General features: G+C 34.7%; 1 protein-coding gene across 14 annotated transcripts in view; it reads right to left on the bottom strand.

The window, feature by feature from the left end:
- Positions 1 to 16976, bottom strand: part of CACNA2D1 (calcium voltage-gated channel auxiliary subunit alpha2delta 1) — a 407082-nt gene that overhangs the window by 36962 nt on the left and 353144 nt on the right. For 5 of the 14 annotated variants that reach the window (XM_080597562.1, XM_080597552.1, XM_080597557.1 and 2 more), the window contains 5 exons: positions 14555 to 14623; positions 12934 to 13008; positions 10481 to 10555; positions 2652 to 2723; positions 1478 to 1549 (listed from right to left, as the gene is read on the bottom strand). In XM_080597562.1, coding sequence (XP_080453688.1) covers positions 1478 to 1549; positions 2652 to 2723; positions 10481 to 10555; positions 12934 to 13008; positions 14555 to 14623 — 363 coding nt within the window. Of the gene's footprint in view, positions 1 to 1477; positions 1550 to 2651; positions 2724 to 6533; positions 10190 to 10480; positions 10556 to 12933; positions 13009 to 14554; positions 14624 to 16976 lie in introns of those variants that run through there. The other 9 variants (XM_080597555.1, XM_080597556.1, XM_080597558.1 and 6 more) reach the window with 7 other exon arrangements.

The following is a 16976-nucleotide window of genomic DNA, read 5'->3' as shown; positions in this document are numbered from 1 at the left end:
CCTCTAATCCTCAATTTTCTAGCCACCTACACAGAGCCTTTTTCACCCACAGGCTTGGAAAGACTCTCCTTAAACAAAACAACGCAAGCCTAAAAATGTAATTAACTTGATTGGATTCTGTAGCATATGCCTTGTGAGAAAAAAAATAAAAATGTCACTGGAGCCTTCTGACATTTAAGTACAAACAGCAAAACCACTGGAGGTATCAAAGTTACAGGAGATTGACAGGAGAGAACAGCTAATACTATACATGAATAATTATCTGCACATATCCAAACAATAATCCTTAGTATTACTATGGTGTGCTTATCATAGAATCATAAAATGGTTTGGACCCTAATGGGGTTCAATAAAATTGAAAGGACCCTAAAGATCATCAAGTTCCACCACCGCCTGACATGGGCAGGGATACCTCCTACTAGGTCAGGTTGGCCAAGACCCCATCCAGCCTGACCTTGAACACCTTGAATACAAGGATGAAGCATCTACCGCTTCTCTGGGCAACCTGTGACAGTGTCTCACCACCCTTACAGTGAAGAATTTCCTTCTAATGTCTAATCTAAATCTATCCTCTTTTAGTTTAAGACCATTACCCTCTTGTCCTATCATCATCTATGCAAGTAAAGAGTCCCTCTCCATCCTTTTTTATAAGACTCCTTTAAGTATTGAAAGGCTGCAATAAGGTCTCCCTGAAGCCTGTACTGCCTGCCTGATGTTATATTCTCTGCATTTTCTTCTGATAATCCATTACATTAGCTATCTTCAAGCTGTTTTACATTGATTGCAACAATTTCAAAAAGCTGTTTGTGAACTGTAAGTGTGCAGCACGCTCTTGCCATATCTGCTCCTGTGGCACACCGATCAGGATTTCTTCTTATTTCAAGTCCCCAAGAAGAAACGCATGCATGTAAGGATCCATATCAAATTTCAGGATTTCCTTTTGCTAGGATATATATCTGTTTTGTTAGAGAAACCACTAGTGATCTGTCAGGAGTGAGGATTTTTGACATGAAAATGAAAAAGAACTGAACAAGCACAAGTAAATAATACAACTGAAAGATGACACTGCTTATCCCAAGTTGTCTTCATTTATGGCACGTAAACTTTTTTTTTTTTTTTTTGCTTCTTTATTCCCATTCAAAATATAAACTTTTAATCCTATCTTTGCACACCTCCACAAGCAAATTAAGTACTTTGTTTTAGGATCCATACACAGAAGTAGGCTGGGTCTACTTCCTGGTGAACAGAGTGCAAGACCTCATCAACAACTGCCTGATTAAAGATACACCAAAGAAACCAATTAAAAAAAAAATCCTTTTCATAAATATATAATTTCTTTTACTCTAAGCCAGTAAAACTAGCAAATGTAGGGCCAAAAAATGATATAAACTAACATTAAAAAATAAACATCTTTTCACCATTTCACAGTATTTTTATGCTTTTTGGTTGCTCCTGTAAATCTAATTGTCTATCTTACCTCATCTTGGGACTTGACCAGTGTTTCAAATGTTTTTTCTCCACTTTCTCCATCTATCATTTTCTTTCGAATCTATTGGCAAGAAAAAATAAATAAAAATAAGAACTTGGTATTGCATGTAACATGATTAAAGTTTCCAGTAATTTAAGGCATTTTGTAGAAACACAGAAAATAGTAAGGCATTTGAAAGTCATGGATCTTGAATTTTTTTTAAATGTTTCTATTTTCCGATTTTTCTAATTAGAAGTTGGTTTATCCAAATACATACTGGATTAACAGACTTATGTATTAACATTTCTGGTATACTTTGCACATCAAGACAATCCCATGGATGAGAATGTGTTTTGTCTAGAACTTCTAGTGCTTCCCAGCACATCTGTGATTCAGCTAGTTACAGTGATTCGAAACAAAGATTTATATCAGTCAGAGATAAATTCCTCTCTGAAGCAGCAGTTCTAAGAAACTGAAGGTGGAATTTAACAGATACCAAGAAATGCTGATTATTATCATTATGAAAGAACAATTTCAAATGAAGTGAAAAAAAACTGTTTGAAAACTTTAAAAGTTAAAATAAAATTCCATTTTATGTCACAAAACTAACAAACTATTTAAAAATGATTTATAAATGCACTCCTAAATTAGTAACTCAAAAATATACACAGGAATTCATTTTGTTGTCAACAATTTAAGTAACTTTATTTCTCATTTCCTATTTTTTATTTCTCATTTCCTTACTCACAGCAGTAAGTTTGTACTGATCAAAATCAATGCAGAGAGGGAAAAAAAAAAAAGCTTTAAAATATTTCAGATAATAGATTAATATCCTCTGAGAAGTGTTCTACTGTTCTACTTCTAAAAATTTTACAAATTTTCCCTTCCCATGAATTAGCACTTAATAAAGAAGACTGGAGAAATATTATTTAAATAGCAATTATGGTAACTTTCAAAATGAGAGAAATATAATTCATTGTCTTTGCTTAAGAATAAACTGAGCTTAATTTGTAAAAATCTTTCATTATAATTTCATTGCTCTATAAAGTCAACATCTTGAATTTTTTTAATTGAAATTTTTGAGTGAAATAGGTTCCCATTCAAAATCTAGAACATGTATTGCTTTTCAGTTATTACACAGTAAAATACAAGCACCGGGTACTATGAAAGCAGTCAATCTCACCTCAACTTTAATATCATTTTCCAATTCAGCATCTAGGAAATCCAGCGTAACTGGCTCCTGAGATTTTGGATTCTGGAGCAGAAGATATTAAGTGATCAAAAAATAAAGACAGAGTACTGTAATGTTACAGATAAATTGCTAGAAATCATTCTAATCCCTTCATTTTGAAGTAAGCTACTTACTTACCCATGTAAGTAATGGCACACTTACCCATTTATTTTAATCTCTTATAACATAAATAATTCCTGGCAGCTCTTTGTCATTTATTTTATTTCATTGGATAGAGAGGCTAATTGGGCAAGTGAAAATCAGGTTAACCCTAATGACTAGTGGCTGTTCACAATCTGTCAAGCAGGGGATTCACGTTGGGAGGTTGCTTCCCCTGCTGCTGATATGCCACAGACTGTAAGGTGAGAGAAGAAATGTCAGAGGAAGCATCAGCTATGAATCTCCTATTAGGCATCCTGACTCCAGTAATGGATAGGGAAAGTCAGGAAAGCTTTCCAGCTGGCCAGTAAGATGAAACAATTGTACTACTTTGCAGTTTTGCCAAAAACAAGAGTACAGACTTATTGTTTTGAGATGGGAATGGACTGTGGTTCAAGACTCACAGGGGCAGCGATTGCAATAAAAGATTTATTTCTTATAACAAAATAAAATCATTATTATTGTGGGCAATAAAGGACTTCCCTAAGCACCTGGCAGTTTTGAATGCATTTCCATTGAAATCAGTACTGCTATCTCCGTTTAAGAGATAGAAGCCTACATCACAGAAATGCTGTGACCTGGCACCTTCAAGACCTGTGGATGTCATGATGTCTACCATCCACTACAGATGGTTTGCATCTGCCGCAACCCACATCCCCGAGGAGAGCAGGAGGACCCAGTACTGTGCCGCTGCTGGGCCCAGCTCCGCTGAACTAGCTCCAGCCACCCAGCAGACTCTACTCCCTTCTCAGTTTGCATTTACTTGGACAGAGCTGTCTTCCAAGTGAACTGTCCGGAATCTGACATTTATTTTTTTTTTTTAAGGAATTTTGGCTAATTCCCATTGACTTGATATTGCTGCCAAATAATATCAACTGTCCTTAAATGTGGTATAAAAATCCTTGATCCTCATTGCTCAGAAGTTATTTAATACATCCACCTGATGAAGGACCTTAGGAAAAAGAACTATGGGAATCTATTATTTAACCATTTCAATCTGATACTTTAGAATAGGAAATAAATCCAGTTTTATTAATTTATTTTGAATGATATACATATATCTTTTGTAATAGGATGGTTCACATATTAAAGGATCTCAAGACCTAGTTTTATCAGTAACTGAGTACTGTTTCTCATATGATTAGCAATACAAAATGTGTCATTAGCTGATACTATTATTTCAAGACTAGTGCAATTTCTGGTAATGTCATTTTTAGATTATTTCAGTAATCCAGCTATACTAACGTAGTTGTAAGACACACTAAAGTCCCTTCTTTAAAATGATGATTATATTCCTTTTATGCTAGTAGACAATAGTTGGAATTAGGCAACATAGTATGGCAAAGGTACGTGATGAATGTACATGTGACTTCTATGAAAGAATGCAAGCATGTTTCATCACAATTTAGGTGTGTATTCCCAGTTCATATTGGAAGAAAGTTGTCCTGAATAGCGGATAAAAATGCCTTCATATAATGTAAAAGCATATAAAAGATGACTTCATATAATAATCTGGACACTAGTCCTTATTTTCAAGACTGTAATATAGAATAGTGTTAGAAGATACATTACTATTCCTTCATATTCTTAAGGTACAAATGTACCTGTTTCTAGGTATATGGAATTCATTTTCTTACCAAGTAAGACTTGCTGTCTGCTAAAGGAAAAGTGAAGAAATTTATTCATGCACTGGAAAGATTTCAGACAAAGATTCTGGATTTTTTTTTAATGCCTACTGATAATTTCAAATAAATTTTAATTTTACTATTTATAAAGGATAATAAAACTTGTAACTTAAATATAACACTAAAATATGCTCTATACTAATTCAATACATTCAGTACATTCAGTACAGCCTTTTCTAATGCATTTTCTTTTCTTCCCCAACAAATCCACACTCTTAAAATAAATAGCAAAAGGCTAAAATGTAAAAATAAATAAAAAGTACATTTTCTTACATGCAATGGATAATGAATAGCATGGTCAAACCCAAACAGCATGCATGAAGGCATTACCACGGCAGAAGTTGCATTTATGAAGTTCACATTCCATTCCAACACACAAAGGAACAGAAAAGAAAAGAAAAGGTAAAAAAAAAAAGAAAAAAAAGCCATCACATCAAATCAATAATAATCATTTCAAATGATAACCCGGGCTAGCCATAGTTAAGGAGTCCCAAAGACAAATAGATAACTTTAACAGTCTGGCAAAATTAAAGTACTCATTCACAAGCTTTCCTTGTTCTTTTTATGACATTATATCACCACACATTCTTTATCAGGTATTAATGGCATTTTATGTATGAGGAAACAAAGCATATATAGAAATACATTATGTGATGTGCTTGAGGCACAAAAAAATCTCTTTGAGATTAGAAAATTCTTAGCCCACTACTTTAAAGGGAAGACTGTTTGTTCCCCACCGTGTCTTTTTTCCCCAAGAGTGTGTATTTACCAGTATTTGGGCTCCATAATTTTCTCTTCCTAGGTTGCCATTTTGTAGGGTTTATTTCAAGCCACGAAGAAACAAACTTAATGTTCAGTTTGCTCTTCTCTTTATTCAGTCATGCACGCAACATGACTAGAATAAGCACAACACCACTACATTCACCAGCACAACTTAATAAAACAAAACAGAAGTAAATCACTAGCAATGAAGCATGCAAATGAAGGGAAATGCAATCCATTTTCAGCATGAAAAATAAAGGCTAAGATCTATTACTTCAATGACAAATCAAGAAGGAAACAAAGAAAGAAAGAACTGGTGCAGCAACATAAGAAAAGTAATTAAAATGTCATTGTGTGTATTTGGAGGTCAGTATTCTCACAAATTATGTGGAAGCCTTTCCTTGGTGTGAATTGCAGGAGCCTAGTTCCTGTTCATACCTGGGGTACTGATGAAGATGTGGGCTGTTAGGCTTTAAAACTAATGATGGTAAGGAGGCAGAAAAATCCTGGGCCCCAACGGAAGTCCAGAGAACAGCTTCCAGCATGGGTGGGAGCCCAATGCTTTTCTTGGGAAGATGGCACAGCCAGGAGAACCCAGCCACAGCTAAATTACACCTCAATTCGCTGAGGAGCCAGCTGCACTCTGAAAATTGATATTTGGTATGTGCCAGTGCTGATTTCTCCAGCACATATCAAAAAATCTAGCCCAAGGATGGTCTTCCAGATGTGTAAGAACAGCCACTTGAGACTTGGTGAAATCACTGACTTGAAATAGATCAGGATTTTAAACCATGACTTTACTGGTGTTGCTATGGAACCAACTAGTTTTGCATGATATATTCCCACATGTTTAAGACATTATCAGGATATACTACTGCATCTAATTTTGCTATTTTTCTTGTTATGTAGTTAATCTATTCCTTTAATTCCTTTTTTTTTTTTTTTTTTTTAAGTTTTCATTAGGTGTTTTCTGCTCTGGAGTTACATAAATGTAACTAAATGATTTGGATTTGCTATTCTGATAAACCTTATGTAAATAATAGATAAAACACATGCCCTACTCTGACTTCTCTGGAAAAACAAACAAACAAAAAAACCCTGACCATCTTATTCAAATTCTGTTATGTTATACAGCATATACTGTACAGTGAAACTTGGCAATGAAGTCATAAGAATGCTCTTCTCTTGACTTATGGTTTACGCAAGCAAAGCCAGCACAAGTAGTCTCTTTTTTTTTCCCAGTCTTCAAATTTATTTCAAAATCTGAAGAATAATTTTTACAACACAGCTCTAATTAGCACCTATTAGTAAAGCACCATAATTTAATGGAACGCCCTTCACTACAGCCAATAACATGTTTTTTATTATTTAAACAAGAAAGGATGCAGACTTCATGCTTTGGAAGCTGTTTGTCAAAGTAAACACTTCTTTAGTTAGATTTTTCCTAGTAAGCAGGACAGAAACTTTCTAACATATTTCCAGGTCTATGCACTCTAATGCACTAATCACCTCCATCCAAAGTTACCTGTACATTGGGTCTCCTTTTTCTCAAATTAACTTTTGGTATGCCCACACCAATATGCTGAAGTAACAGAAAAGCAGTAATTTATATTTTTACACTATTAGTAAACAGCCCACTTATAGAAGTGAAATCTTCCCTACACATCTCTATTTTCCAGTGCACACGTACTGGACCCAGGGACTAGGCGTCATTCAGCCCAGGAGTTCCAAGCTCTCTATCAGAGTTACACACAGGTTTTGTCTAGGGAAACAAAATCTAGACATATGTTAAACGATGTGAATTAAGTTAACAGAGAGCTCTCCCTCCCAATGTACTCTGCCAGAATTAAAATGTGGAATACAAAGAGTTTCACCTTTTGTTTACTGTTCTATCTGCTCTTAAATCTATCTTCCTCTACATTTCTTTCAAAATGTAAACCGTAAGGTCAATACCGAACCCTACTGAAAGCACGTGGAGTTTTATAATTACCATTAGCTGTATTTTGATCAGAACCATAATAAAAGTGAAGAACAGGATGCTAATACTTAGAATGGACATCAAAAACTGAATTACTATTTTCAAATCCTATCTAACTAAGACTGATCTTGTTAACACATGCTTAATGCAAACTAACTACTCAATCTAGTGACTATACTTATTTGGTGGGACAGGTACTTGTTTTTCCCAGAAGAATGTGAAAACACACACACATGGGAAGAAAAAATGTAAAAATAAGTATTTGATTAAAAATGTAATATAACTAATTACAGAAAATTGAAAAAAAATAGTTTAAAACCATATTAAAATGAATGTTTAAAAATGTTTCCAATGTTATGCTTTGACGTAGTTTACATGCACAAAAATAAACACAATGGGAAAGTTTTTAACCTGCTTTTGAGTCTGCCTTTTTAAGAATTTTGTCATTTGTACAAACAACTTCACAATTTCAGAGTTTCTAAGTTTTTTTTTTTCTTTTTTTTTTGTGATATGATACTGCAAGACTTTTTCAAAATATTAATTGTGTTGAACCAGTTTTGATTTCAGGTAACAGATTTTCAGAAGGAAAGACATTGAGAAGAAGGCACTACTGGAAGTTTAATACACCCTCACCTCTTCAAAGGTAAAGACGTAGTTATGTTTTAGTTTACATCTACAGAAAAACTGCTGTCAAAGAGGGTTAAGATGTTGTTAGTTAATACGTTAATGGCTACCAGGATGTTCAACTAAAATTAATATGACATGTTAAAGGAAGTCCACGAGTTCTAAATACATCCATCTTTGGAGTGTACCTTAGTTTTAAAACGTAGTTCTTGTTTCAGTCTGTATAGCATGCACTACCCCAAACAAACTGGGAGTGAAAAAGTCTAGTCTGTGTAACTGTTAATAACAATAATAACGCACAGGCTTAATATTACATTTAGATATTATTGTATGACATAAAACACATCACATATAAATCATCCTTTTTTAACATACAGTAAATCAAACATTTGAGCAGTATTTGTAAGCAGCTCCAGACTTCTATATCCTTTAAGTAAAAATATCTATGCAGAGAAATTATGACAATTAGTTTCCTAATAATCTGTCTCAATCTGCCTAGATTTTGTTGGGATGAGATGAGTTTTTCATTCTCTAACAAAGGTTCTTTAGTGTTGTGAGTTTACAATCGCACATGAGATGAACAGAATCCGTATCTACCAGTTTCTCACAAAATGGTGCCTAAATGAGAATGCTACATTGCTTCATTTTATATTCCTTCTGTTAACAAAATGCTAGTATCATTTGCATATAAGGAAAAGGTAAACCACCTGCCATCATCTGAAGTTCTAATTATCTCTACTGAAGAAAAGATTCTAAATAATGATGCAATTATTTGTGTCAGAATATTTCCCCAAGCACAATCATCAAATCAAAACTTTCAGTTTTTAACACATTATGAAAACCAAATGTATATATATAGAAATTGAAATGCTTGCAAATTATGAAAACCTATAAAAAATTACAAAATCCTTCTTTTTCTTCTTGTTTTTCTTTTTAAAAGTGTACTTTCAAAATAAATTAACAGGGATATTCCATCAATAGTTAAAATCAAGTTATTCCTTCTCTTCTCAAAAAACATACATTTCTTTTGCTACACACTTGGCAAAAGATTTCAAATATTTTTATTGCTTCAGGAAATTCATTCACATATTCACAATGCAAATTTCCTCATCTTGAGAATTAAATGAATCACTAAAATATGTAGATGAATTCATCATTTATTTCCCTGCCTTTGACAGTTAAATATGTTGGAGTACTGAAAAATCCCTCTTGTAGCTATTGCAGGACTTTCTGGTGAATAAACAAGAGAGGACAGTTGCACAGCCATGAGGTCAGAGACTTGCTGCTACTCTGCCACGGGAACATGGCTAGGAGGAATAAAGTGATGGATATGCATCCAATTTACCAAACACAGTATTTCCATGCCTAAAGGCAGCAAGTACAGGCTTTAATTACTTAAGAAGTTTCTCTTAAGTGTACTAAGTGCTAAGAAATAAATTATAAATGTGAGTAGGGTGCCACTGAAGTTTAAAAGCCATACTAGCCTCATTTGCTTGTGTATTGAGTTCTTACATTTATCGTGCCCATATATTGCTCAAATCATCTAAATAAGAAACGTTAATATTGACAGCTGAACTACATGGATGTACTCTTTGATCTGCAATACTTACAGTGATTCACAATAATTTCTGAATTGTTATCTGTACGTTATCTATCAGCCTGGAGTTTATTTATTTATTTTTATTAATTCAGTTTTAACTTTGCCTCTTATAGAATGGTGCATTTGTGCACTGTGAACAACTTGAACAAAAATTGCCAGAAGTATGTTTCTAATAGAATTAAATCATTTTGAAATATTCCATTAAACAGAAGACTTGTTGACATGGAGAAACCCTTCACTAAAACAGAGTCTGAAGTTTTGATTTCTTAAAGAAAATAATAAAAAAATCAGCCATTCACCTTGAAATGTCTTACCAAATCCAGGCAATTTCCATAAGGAGATACATTTAATGTAGGGTCAGGATTTAATTGATTGATAAGAAACCAGACTAAAATCTTGGTCTTAAACTTTACTGAACTTTGAGAAAAAATGTGTCCTAATTAGATTTAGATAAATATTCTGTGTCTGAAAGACCTTTCTCAAGTTGAAGTAAAATCTAGCATTCTGGGAAAGAGTGATTTGCTAGATCCACCCCAACTCTGCATCTGAAGTTTGTTTCAGCTCTGGTAAACAGAAAGTAAGCAAAAAAACCACCACCATCATCACCAAAAAAAAAAAAAGTAAAAAAAGTATGTACTGTCCCCTGTTTTCTGTGATTTTCCAAGTATGAAAGTTTCAAATTCTGAAATGAGAAAGCATCATAACACTTATTTCACATCTATAAATGTCTGTGTAAAATATACATCTACCTTTCTTATTTTATTTATAACCAAATTCAACAGAAGCCAATATTAGTCTGTTGACTAAGATGGATTTAGATGAAGCCATACACATTCTGTGGATTTTCCTGACATCCCACAATGGAGAATTCTTTACAGTTGTTCTCTGGGACTTTAGACAGATCTTATATATTTCTGTTATTTCTGACAATGTCCCCGTACTACAAAGAACTAAATTAGAAGGCTTTTCATACCTTTGGTTGGAGATTTGGATGAAGTAGCACATACCCATTAGGATCAATTGCAAAATAATATCCATTTGGACAAAGCTGAAAGAAAGAAGTGAAGTTTGGCATTATAAAGCTTTAAGTAATAGAATTAATCAGTGGTTTTAAAACAATGGCCACATTTAGGAAAATACATTGCCTCAGGCATCATGAAACATGTGAGATATTAATCTCAAGAAGAAAAATTTTGAATGTTTACTCTTTTAGAATAGTGAACTTGGTAGAATAGTTTGGGCTTATGGGACCTCTGGAGGTCACCTGGTCCAATCCTCCACTAAAAGCAGAGATAAATTGAAAATAAGACCCTAATTCAAGCTTAGACATGTTTGCAGAAGGTCTTTGAATACCTCCAAGCATGGAGATTCCACAACCTCTGCAGGCAACCTGCTCATGTTTAACCACCCTCACCGTAATTGTTTTTCCTTATTTCTAGCTGGAAGTTCTCCTCACACAATTACAATGATTGACTCGTCTTTTGCTATATACCTTCAAGAAATGTCTGGGTCAATCTAGGTCCATCCAGAGAGTTGCATTCAATGATTCAGTGACCAGGCAGAGATCAGTGACAAGTGTTGTCCCTATACTGGGACCACTACTGTTTAATATCTTTATTAATGACAGACAGACAGAACAGGAACACCCACAGCAAGCATGTGGATGACAGCAAGCTGAGTGGTGCAGCTGACACGATAGAAGGAAGGGATGCCATCCAGAGGGACCTTGACAGACTTAAGAAGTGGGCCCACATGAACTTCATGAAGTTCAACAAGGCCAAGTACAAGGTGCTGGATAAAGCCAATCCCAAACATCAGTAAAGAGGAATGAATAGATCATGAGAAACCCTGCAGAGAAGGACTTGGGGTTACTGGTGGATGAAAAATTAGACATCAGTGAATGTTTGCAGCCCGGAAAGACAACTGTATCCTGGGCTTCATCAAAAGAAGTGTGGCCAGCAGACCGAGGGAGGGGATTCTCCCACTCTACTCTGTTCTCGTGAGACCCCATCTGGAGCCCTGTGTTCAGCTCTGGGGCCCACACCATAAGACAGACACGGACCTATTAGAGTGGGTCCAGGGGAGGGCCACAAAAATTATAAAAGGGCTGGAGCACCTCTCCTTTGAAGAAAGGATGAGAAAGCTCGGATTGTTCAGCCTGGACAAGAGAAAGCTCTGGGGAGACTTCACTGCAGCCTTTGGATATTTAAAAGAGGCTAATAAGAAAAACAGAGACGTAGTAACAGGACAAGGGGTAATAGTTTTAAACTGAAAGAGGGTAGATTGAGATTAGACATCAAGAAGAAATTCTTCACTATGGGGGTGGTGAGGCACTGTTGGATGCCCCACCCCTGGAAGTGTTCAAGTCCAGGCTGGATGGGGCTTTGGCCAGTCTGATCTAAAGATGTCACTGCCCATGACAAAGGAGGTTGGACTAAATGATCTTTAAAGGTCCCTTCTAACCCAAACTATTCTATAATTCTATGATCTTCTCTATAACTCCTATTAGGTACACGAGAATGAAAAATTAGATCCCCACTTGTTTTTTTCTTCTTCAGTCTGAACAAACCCATCTCCTCATATGCAAAGTACTCCAGCCCCTTGACTAGCTTAGTGGCTCTGCATTGGACTCTGCCCAGCATCTGAATGTATTTCTTGTACTGGGGAAATCAAACTCAGACACTGTACTCCTGACAAGGGATTATGAAGATGTTTACTACACAGATGACCTTTTTTTTTTTTTTACTGTAAGGACATACTGCTGGTTTATGTTCAGCTTGTCCTCCATTATAACTCCATTATAAAGGATCTGTCCTTTTCTGCCTTTTCAGGCAATTGGTAACCAGCTTGTACTGTGGCATGGAATTATTCCATCCTAGACTGAGGACTCTGTATTTGCCTTTGGTGAAATTCATGATGTCCCTTTGCTTCCCAGGATGTTGTTTTCCACAGTACTGGTCATTTTCTTGGAAATTCTCTAACTAGATGTCTAAATATATAAATCAGTCATACTGGGTAGTGTACAGATATGTATATTTAAGAATTTTTCTATAAGAAACTGTCCTATATAAATGCTAAGTATAATTACTACCTTTAGTAATTGTTCATTTTGCACTGTGATAAGAACCAAACACTTGACTGGACAGCAGCCTAAGGCTACAGAATAATAAATACTTGGAATATGCCACCCAATGTAAAACTTGGCTTTTATGGATGCATACTGATGGACAATTCATACAGAAGCACAGAAACGGCTGGAGAGAAAACTGTCAGAAAATCTACAACAATGGAAAAGAATATATGAAAAGAAGCCTGGTGGTATTTTAACTCACATCCAGTCATTGCTGTATGACTTATGAAAGAGCACGCAAAGAAACTGTACATTAATTGTGCATAAAAAAAAAAACACCAACACAAGCAACTCACCGTAAAGCGAGGTGTCAGTTTTTTTATGTCCTCCAGAGAGACATCAACCCCCATTACTCCAAGAATCAGCTGATTCTGGTAAGATTCCAAAATGTTAGGATATGTTTGACATATTTGCAATGCAGAATAACTGCAAGACATTGAATTTTAATTTTGCCTTCATCTCTTGTTTGACAATACTACTTGAAAAGTTGCTTATTCACTTATGTGCCTATTTTAAATACTTCAAATAATAACAAAAGTGATTCAAAATAATACTCAGAAGTTAGTATAGAATAGGAAAATGGTTTATGAAGATGAATACAGATGCTTTTCTGGATGAACGAACAATAAATGCAAGAACAAAAGAGGTGAAATATGCTCTTTGTCCAACTGGTATAAACCATATAGAGCTACTAATACATCCTCAGGTTGGGCAACTAACAATTAACCTCTTTTGGCTATGGTACAATGATGAATAAAACCAAAAGCAAGTAAGTGACTATAACAATCATCAGCATTTGAAATCAAGGACTCTGAGCATACATTTACTTCACTTGTAACTTGTTTTTCTACTACAGAACAGTGAGCAAGTCATTTGCATAGTATCACCTCAATCATTCATGTTTTTTATATAAATTTGAAATATGTGTCGGAAGATGTATTTTGCTGTCTGTCTCTTAACATTCAAGTAGAGACATAAGACAAAGAGATTTTTTTTTCCCTCTAGGTCCCCATCTTCTGTACAAGACCAAGGCTGTTTTACTTCTCAGAAAGACATCTTTTGATAATCGTTAGTCTTTAGCTTTGCAATTAGACTTAGTGATTTCCACACATTATCCTGTAGATAAGACTGTGAAAACTCTTTGTTTGCTTGTTTTTAATTGGAAACTAAGAGTGCTATTATGAAAATAAATGAAAGAAATGGTAGTGATCAAATTTGTATTTATTCATTCAGAATGTATGTAATCTCAGAGAATCTAAACAAAAGAATATATTGGCTAAACCTCTATATATTCTGATCTGAATGAACATAAGTATCATATCAAATGTGTAGTATTTTACCATGTACCAAAAAGCATATTCTAAATCTGATATTTAAAAAGAAGCATTCTGATTTTGGAAAGAGGACATAAACTGATTCCTTATCAGACAGTAATAGGAGTAGGGAAATGTATTTAGTACTTAGATTTTAATATGTATACACAGTCCTATTTTGTATTATCATTACAACCAATTCATTTAAAGTCTCTACATCTTTGCCTTTTACCCTGAAACGTCATAGCTTCACTGATTTGTTATAAATTATCTGGGCTTCCTTTCTTGGCAAGGCCTAAATTATATCATCTTCTATTTTCCAATCTACTGAGCCCTTAGCTCATTTTCACTGCCATCAGGTCACAGAGATAGATCAAGGAATGTCATACCCTGAAACTCAGAACTACAAAAAGGGTCATCTACATTTTCTTGTTCCCAGGAGGTTATCAGGCAACTAGAGATGACACATTAGTTTCTGATGTAGAAGACAATTAAATTGTAGAAAGTTTTGTGGAAATACACATTTTTTTTTTCAATGTATTTAAGCATTAAATTGAATTCAAATAACTGAAATATGTTTGTTTTACTTTAAGAAAAAGCTTACTATTTTCCCATTTTGTTCCTTTGTTAGATTGAAGACAGGCAGAGTTCCTGTAATCACAAGGCCCAGCTCCTATGAAACAATCACATGAAGATGGGAGAAAAAAACTTTTTAATTAAATAACAAATATTGAGCTATAATACATTAGAAAAATCCACAGATTACAGTAGCTAAATTCTAGAATAGAGTCTTGACTTTAAGTTTGAAAAAAAAAAAGAATGGTAGTTACACTCCATTGATTTTATCCATAGAAAGTTGAAATTGCATTTTTTGTGAACATGTATGAATGAAAATAGTACGTTGCTCTTTAAAAATAAATGGTGTGCAACAATTTGGGATGTAATAGTTTAATAAAACCTAAGTGCTATGAAGATGAGTTAATAGCTACAGTTCTCACTATACTAAGATCTTTGGATAGCAGAAAAAAGGAAAAGGAAAAAAGCCAGACGAAACTAAAAGATAGTTAATAGGTAGTCAACAAATACAGTCAGGCAAAAACAACACAGAAAAATCCACCAGGTAATGCTACAAGTTTTCATATCATCACTACTTTCTTGCAATGACTATCATCAGTTCTACAAGATCACGTAGTCTCTTCTGGTACAGAGGCAAATAATTTGCACTTATTTGGGAAGATATAAGAAATTTGCTTTTCCTTTAACAGTCACAATCCATACCAAATACAGGATTCAGAAAATCATACATTTAGATAACCAGAAAGGATTGGTTTTCCATCCTAAATTATTCACAGATAGGTTTCTATCATTTTTGTACTGTTTATTTTTTATTTAAAATTTTATTTTCTTTCTCTGGTACTTCCTCCTTCTGTGTATTTTTAGTGAGGAGTCATGACCTCTCTTTGCTTCATTAGAATAAAATAAGCTAGAACACTTTCTTAACTCACTTTGATGAAATCAACTCTCCATTTGCTCTATCTACTAGAATCTTTTTGAATTGTAATGCATCTTTCATGAATTTAATTTTCTGTATCAAATTGAAAGGTGATGAGATTGGTGTTAGTAAGGTTACAACAAGCAAGGTGAAAAGAAGTAGACTTTTTCAGAGAGTAAGAGAAGGAGAACTAGAGATGAATCAGAGGAAAAGATATGGGGATATTCTTTAGTAGGACCATTGAAGAGATAAATAATAAAACAGGGGAGGTACGTATGGGGGAGGGGAACACCCTCCCCCTTCTCCCAGTGTACAGTAAGAGAGGACAATGACTGTGAATAAATTGTGAATAACTGGAAAATCTAAAAGGATCTGAAAATTCTGTGATTATCTTGCAGAAAGCAAGGGCAGAGCAAAAGTATAGCAGACACAGAAGGGTGAGAAAAGAGGTCCAAATTGCCACAATATGTCAAATTATTAGAGACAGTCTTGAAAGACAGCCTCAAGTTAGAGTACCTCTTTAGGACTTCATGATTTGAATTTAAACCTTACATTAGTATTTTCAAAAAGTATACCACTCCAGCAGGCTGAATTCACATGTGATCTTTGCCCCAAAAAACTGCTGCTGGAATCACCTCTTCTGACACAGTAACAGAAGAAGAATAGCACAAAGTGATGAGATACAAGAAGGACAAGCCCTACAGGAGCTTGCTTCAGGGAACTTAAGATAACGAACCGGTGTTACAAATCAGTTTCAGTTAACATCAATTACTGGGAGGGTGGAAAAAAATGGAGTGGATTAGACACACCTGTGCCCTCATCTGTGATGAGAAAGTCCACAGATTTCAACCTTTACCTCAACAATTTAGCTTGGGTTGGTCTTCACCTAATAAATATATGACTAAAATGTCCTACTTTTTATAAATACATACATATGCAAACACACAAATATACATATAATTATATATATATACAAAGACACTTAGAAAACACACACATGCAGAAAAGCTTGAAGGAAAGGCTGAATGAACACACTGAAAGCATTCAACAACGTGACAGATGTCTGCAGGTATCACTCTTCATTAAACAGATCTCTTTCTATCCCCAGTTACAAATTTAGCTGTGACTTTACAACAGGATGTGTACAGACGTATGAACTTTGGTCATAACATCCTTTATGTTTCCAGTAAGTACCTCAACAGTAACCAAGAAAACATGGTTAATGAACTTCTGGCCATTGAAATTCCAAAGAAAAATGGGTTCCTCAGTGTCACGCTTGGTTCTATGATGTGCTGATAAAAATTTTACAATAATGCTGACGGACAGGAGGAAGTGGACTTTAACATGACATTAAATGACTATGTGAACTTGGATAAATACATGATTCCAGATGACCATTTTACAGTAATTTTTGCCTAGTTAGAGTTACTCAGAAGAAGGTTATCTAGAGCAACAGATTGGATTGCTGCTAATAATACATTGCAGTTTGTAGTTTCCTGAATATGTTTGTTTTACAAGACCAAAATGATAAATT

Source organism: Anser brachyrhynchus (assembly GCF_964034855.1).
Source record: "Anser brachyrhynchus genome assembly, chromosome: 1".
Taxonomy (NCBI): domain Eukaryota; kingdom Metazoa; phylum Chordata; class Aves; order Anseriformes; family Anatidae; genus Anser; species Anser brachyrhynchus.
The sequence above is the reverse complement of the archived record's forward strand: the minus strand, read 5'-3'. Positions and strand labels throughout refer to the sequence as shown.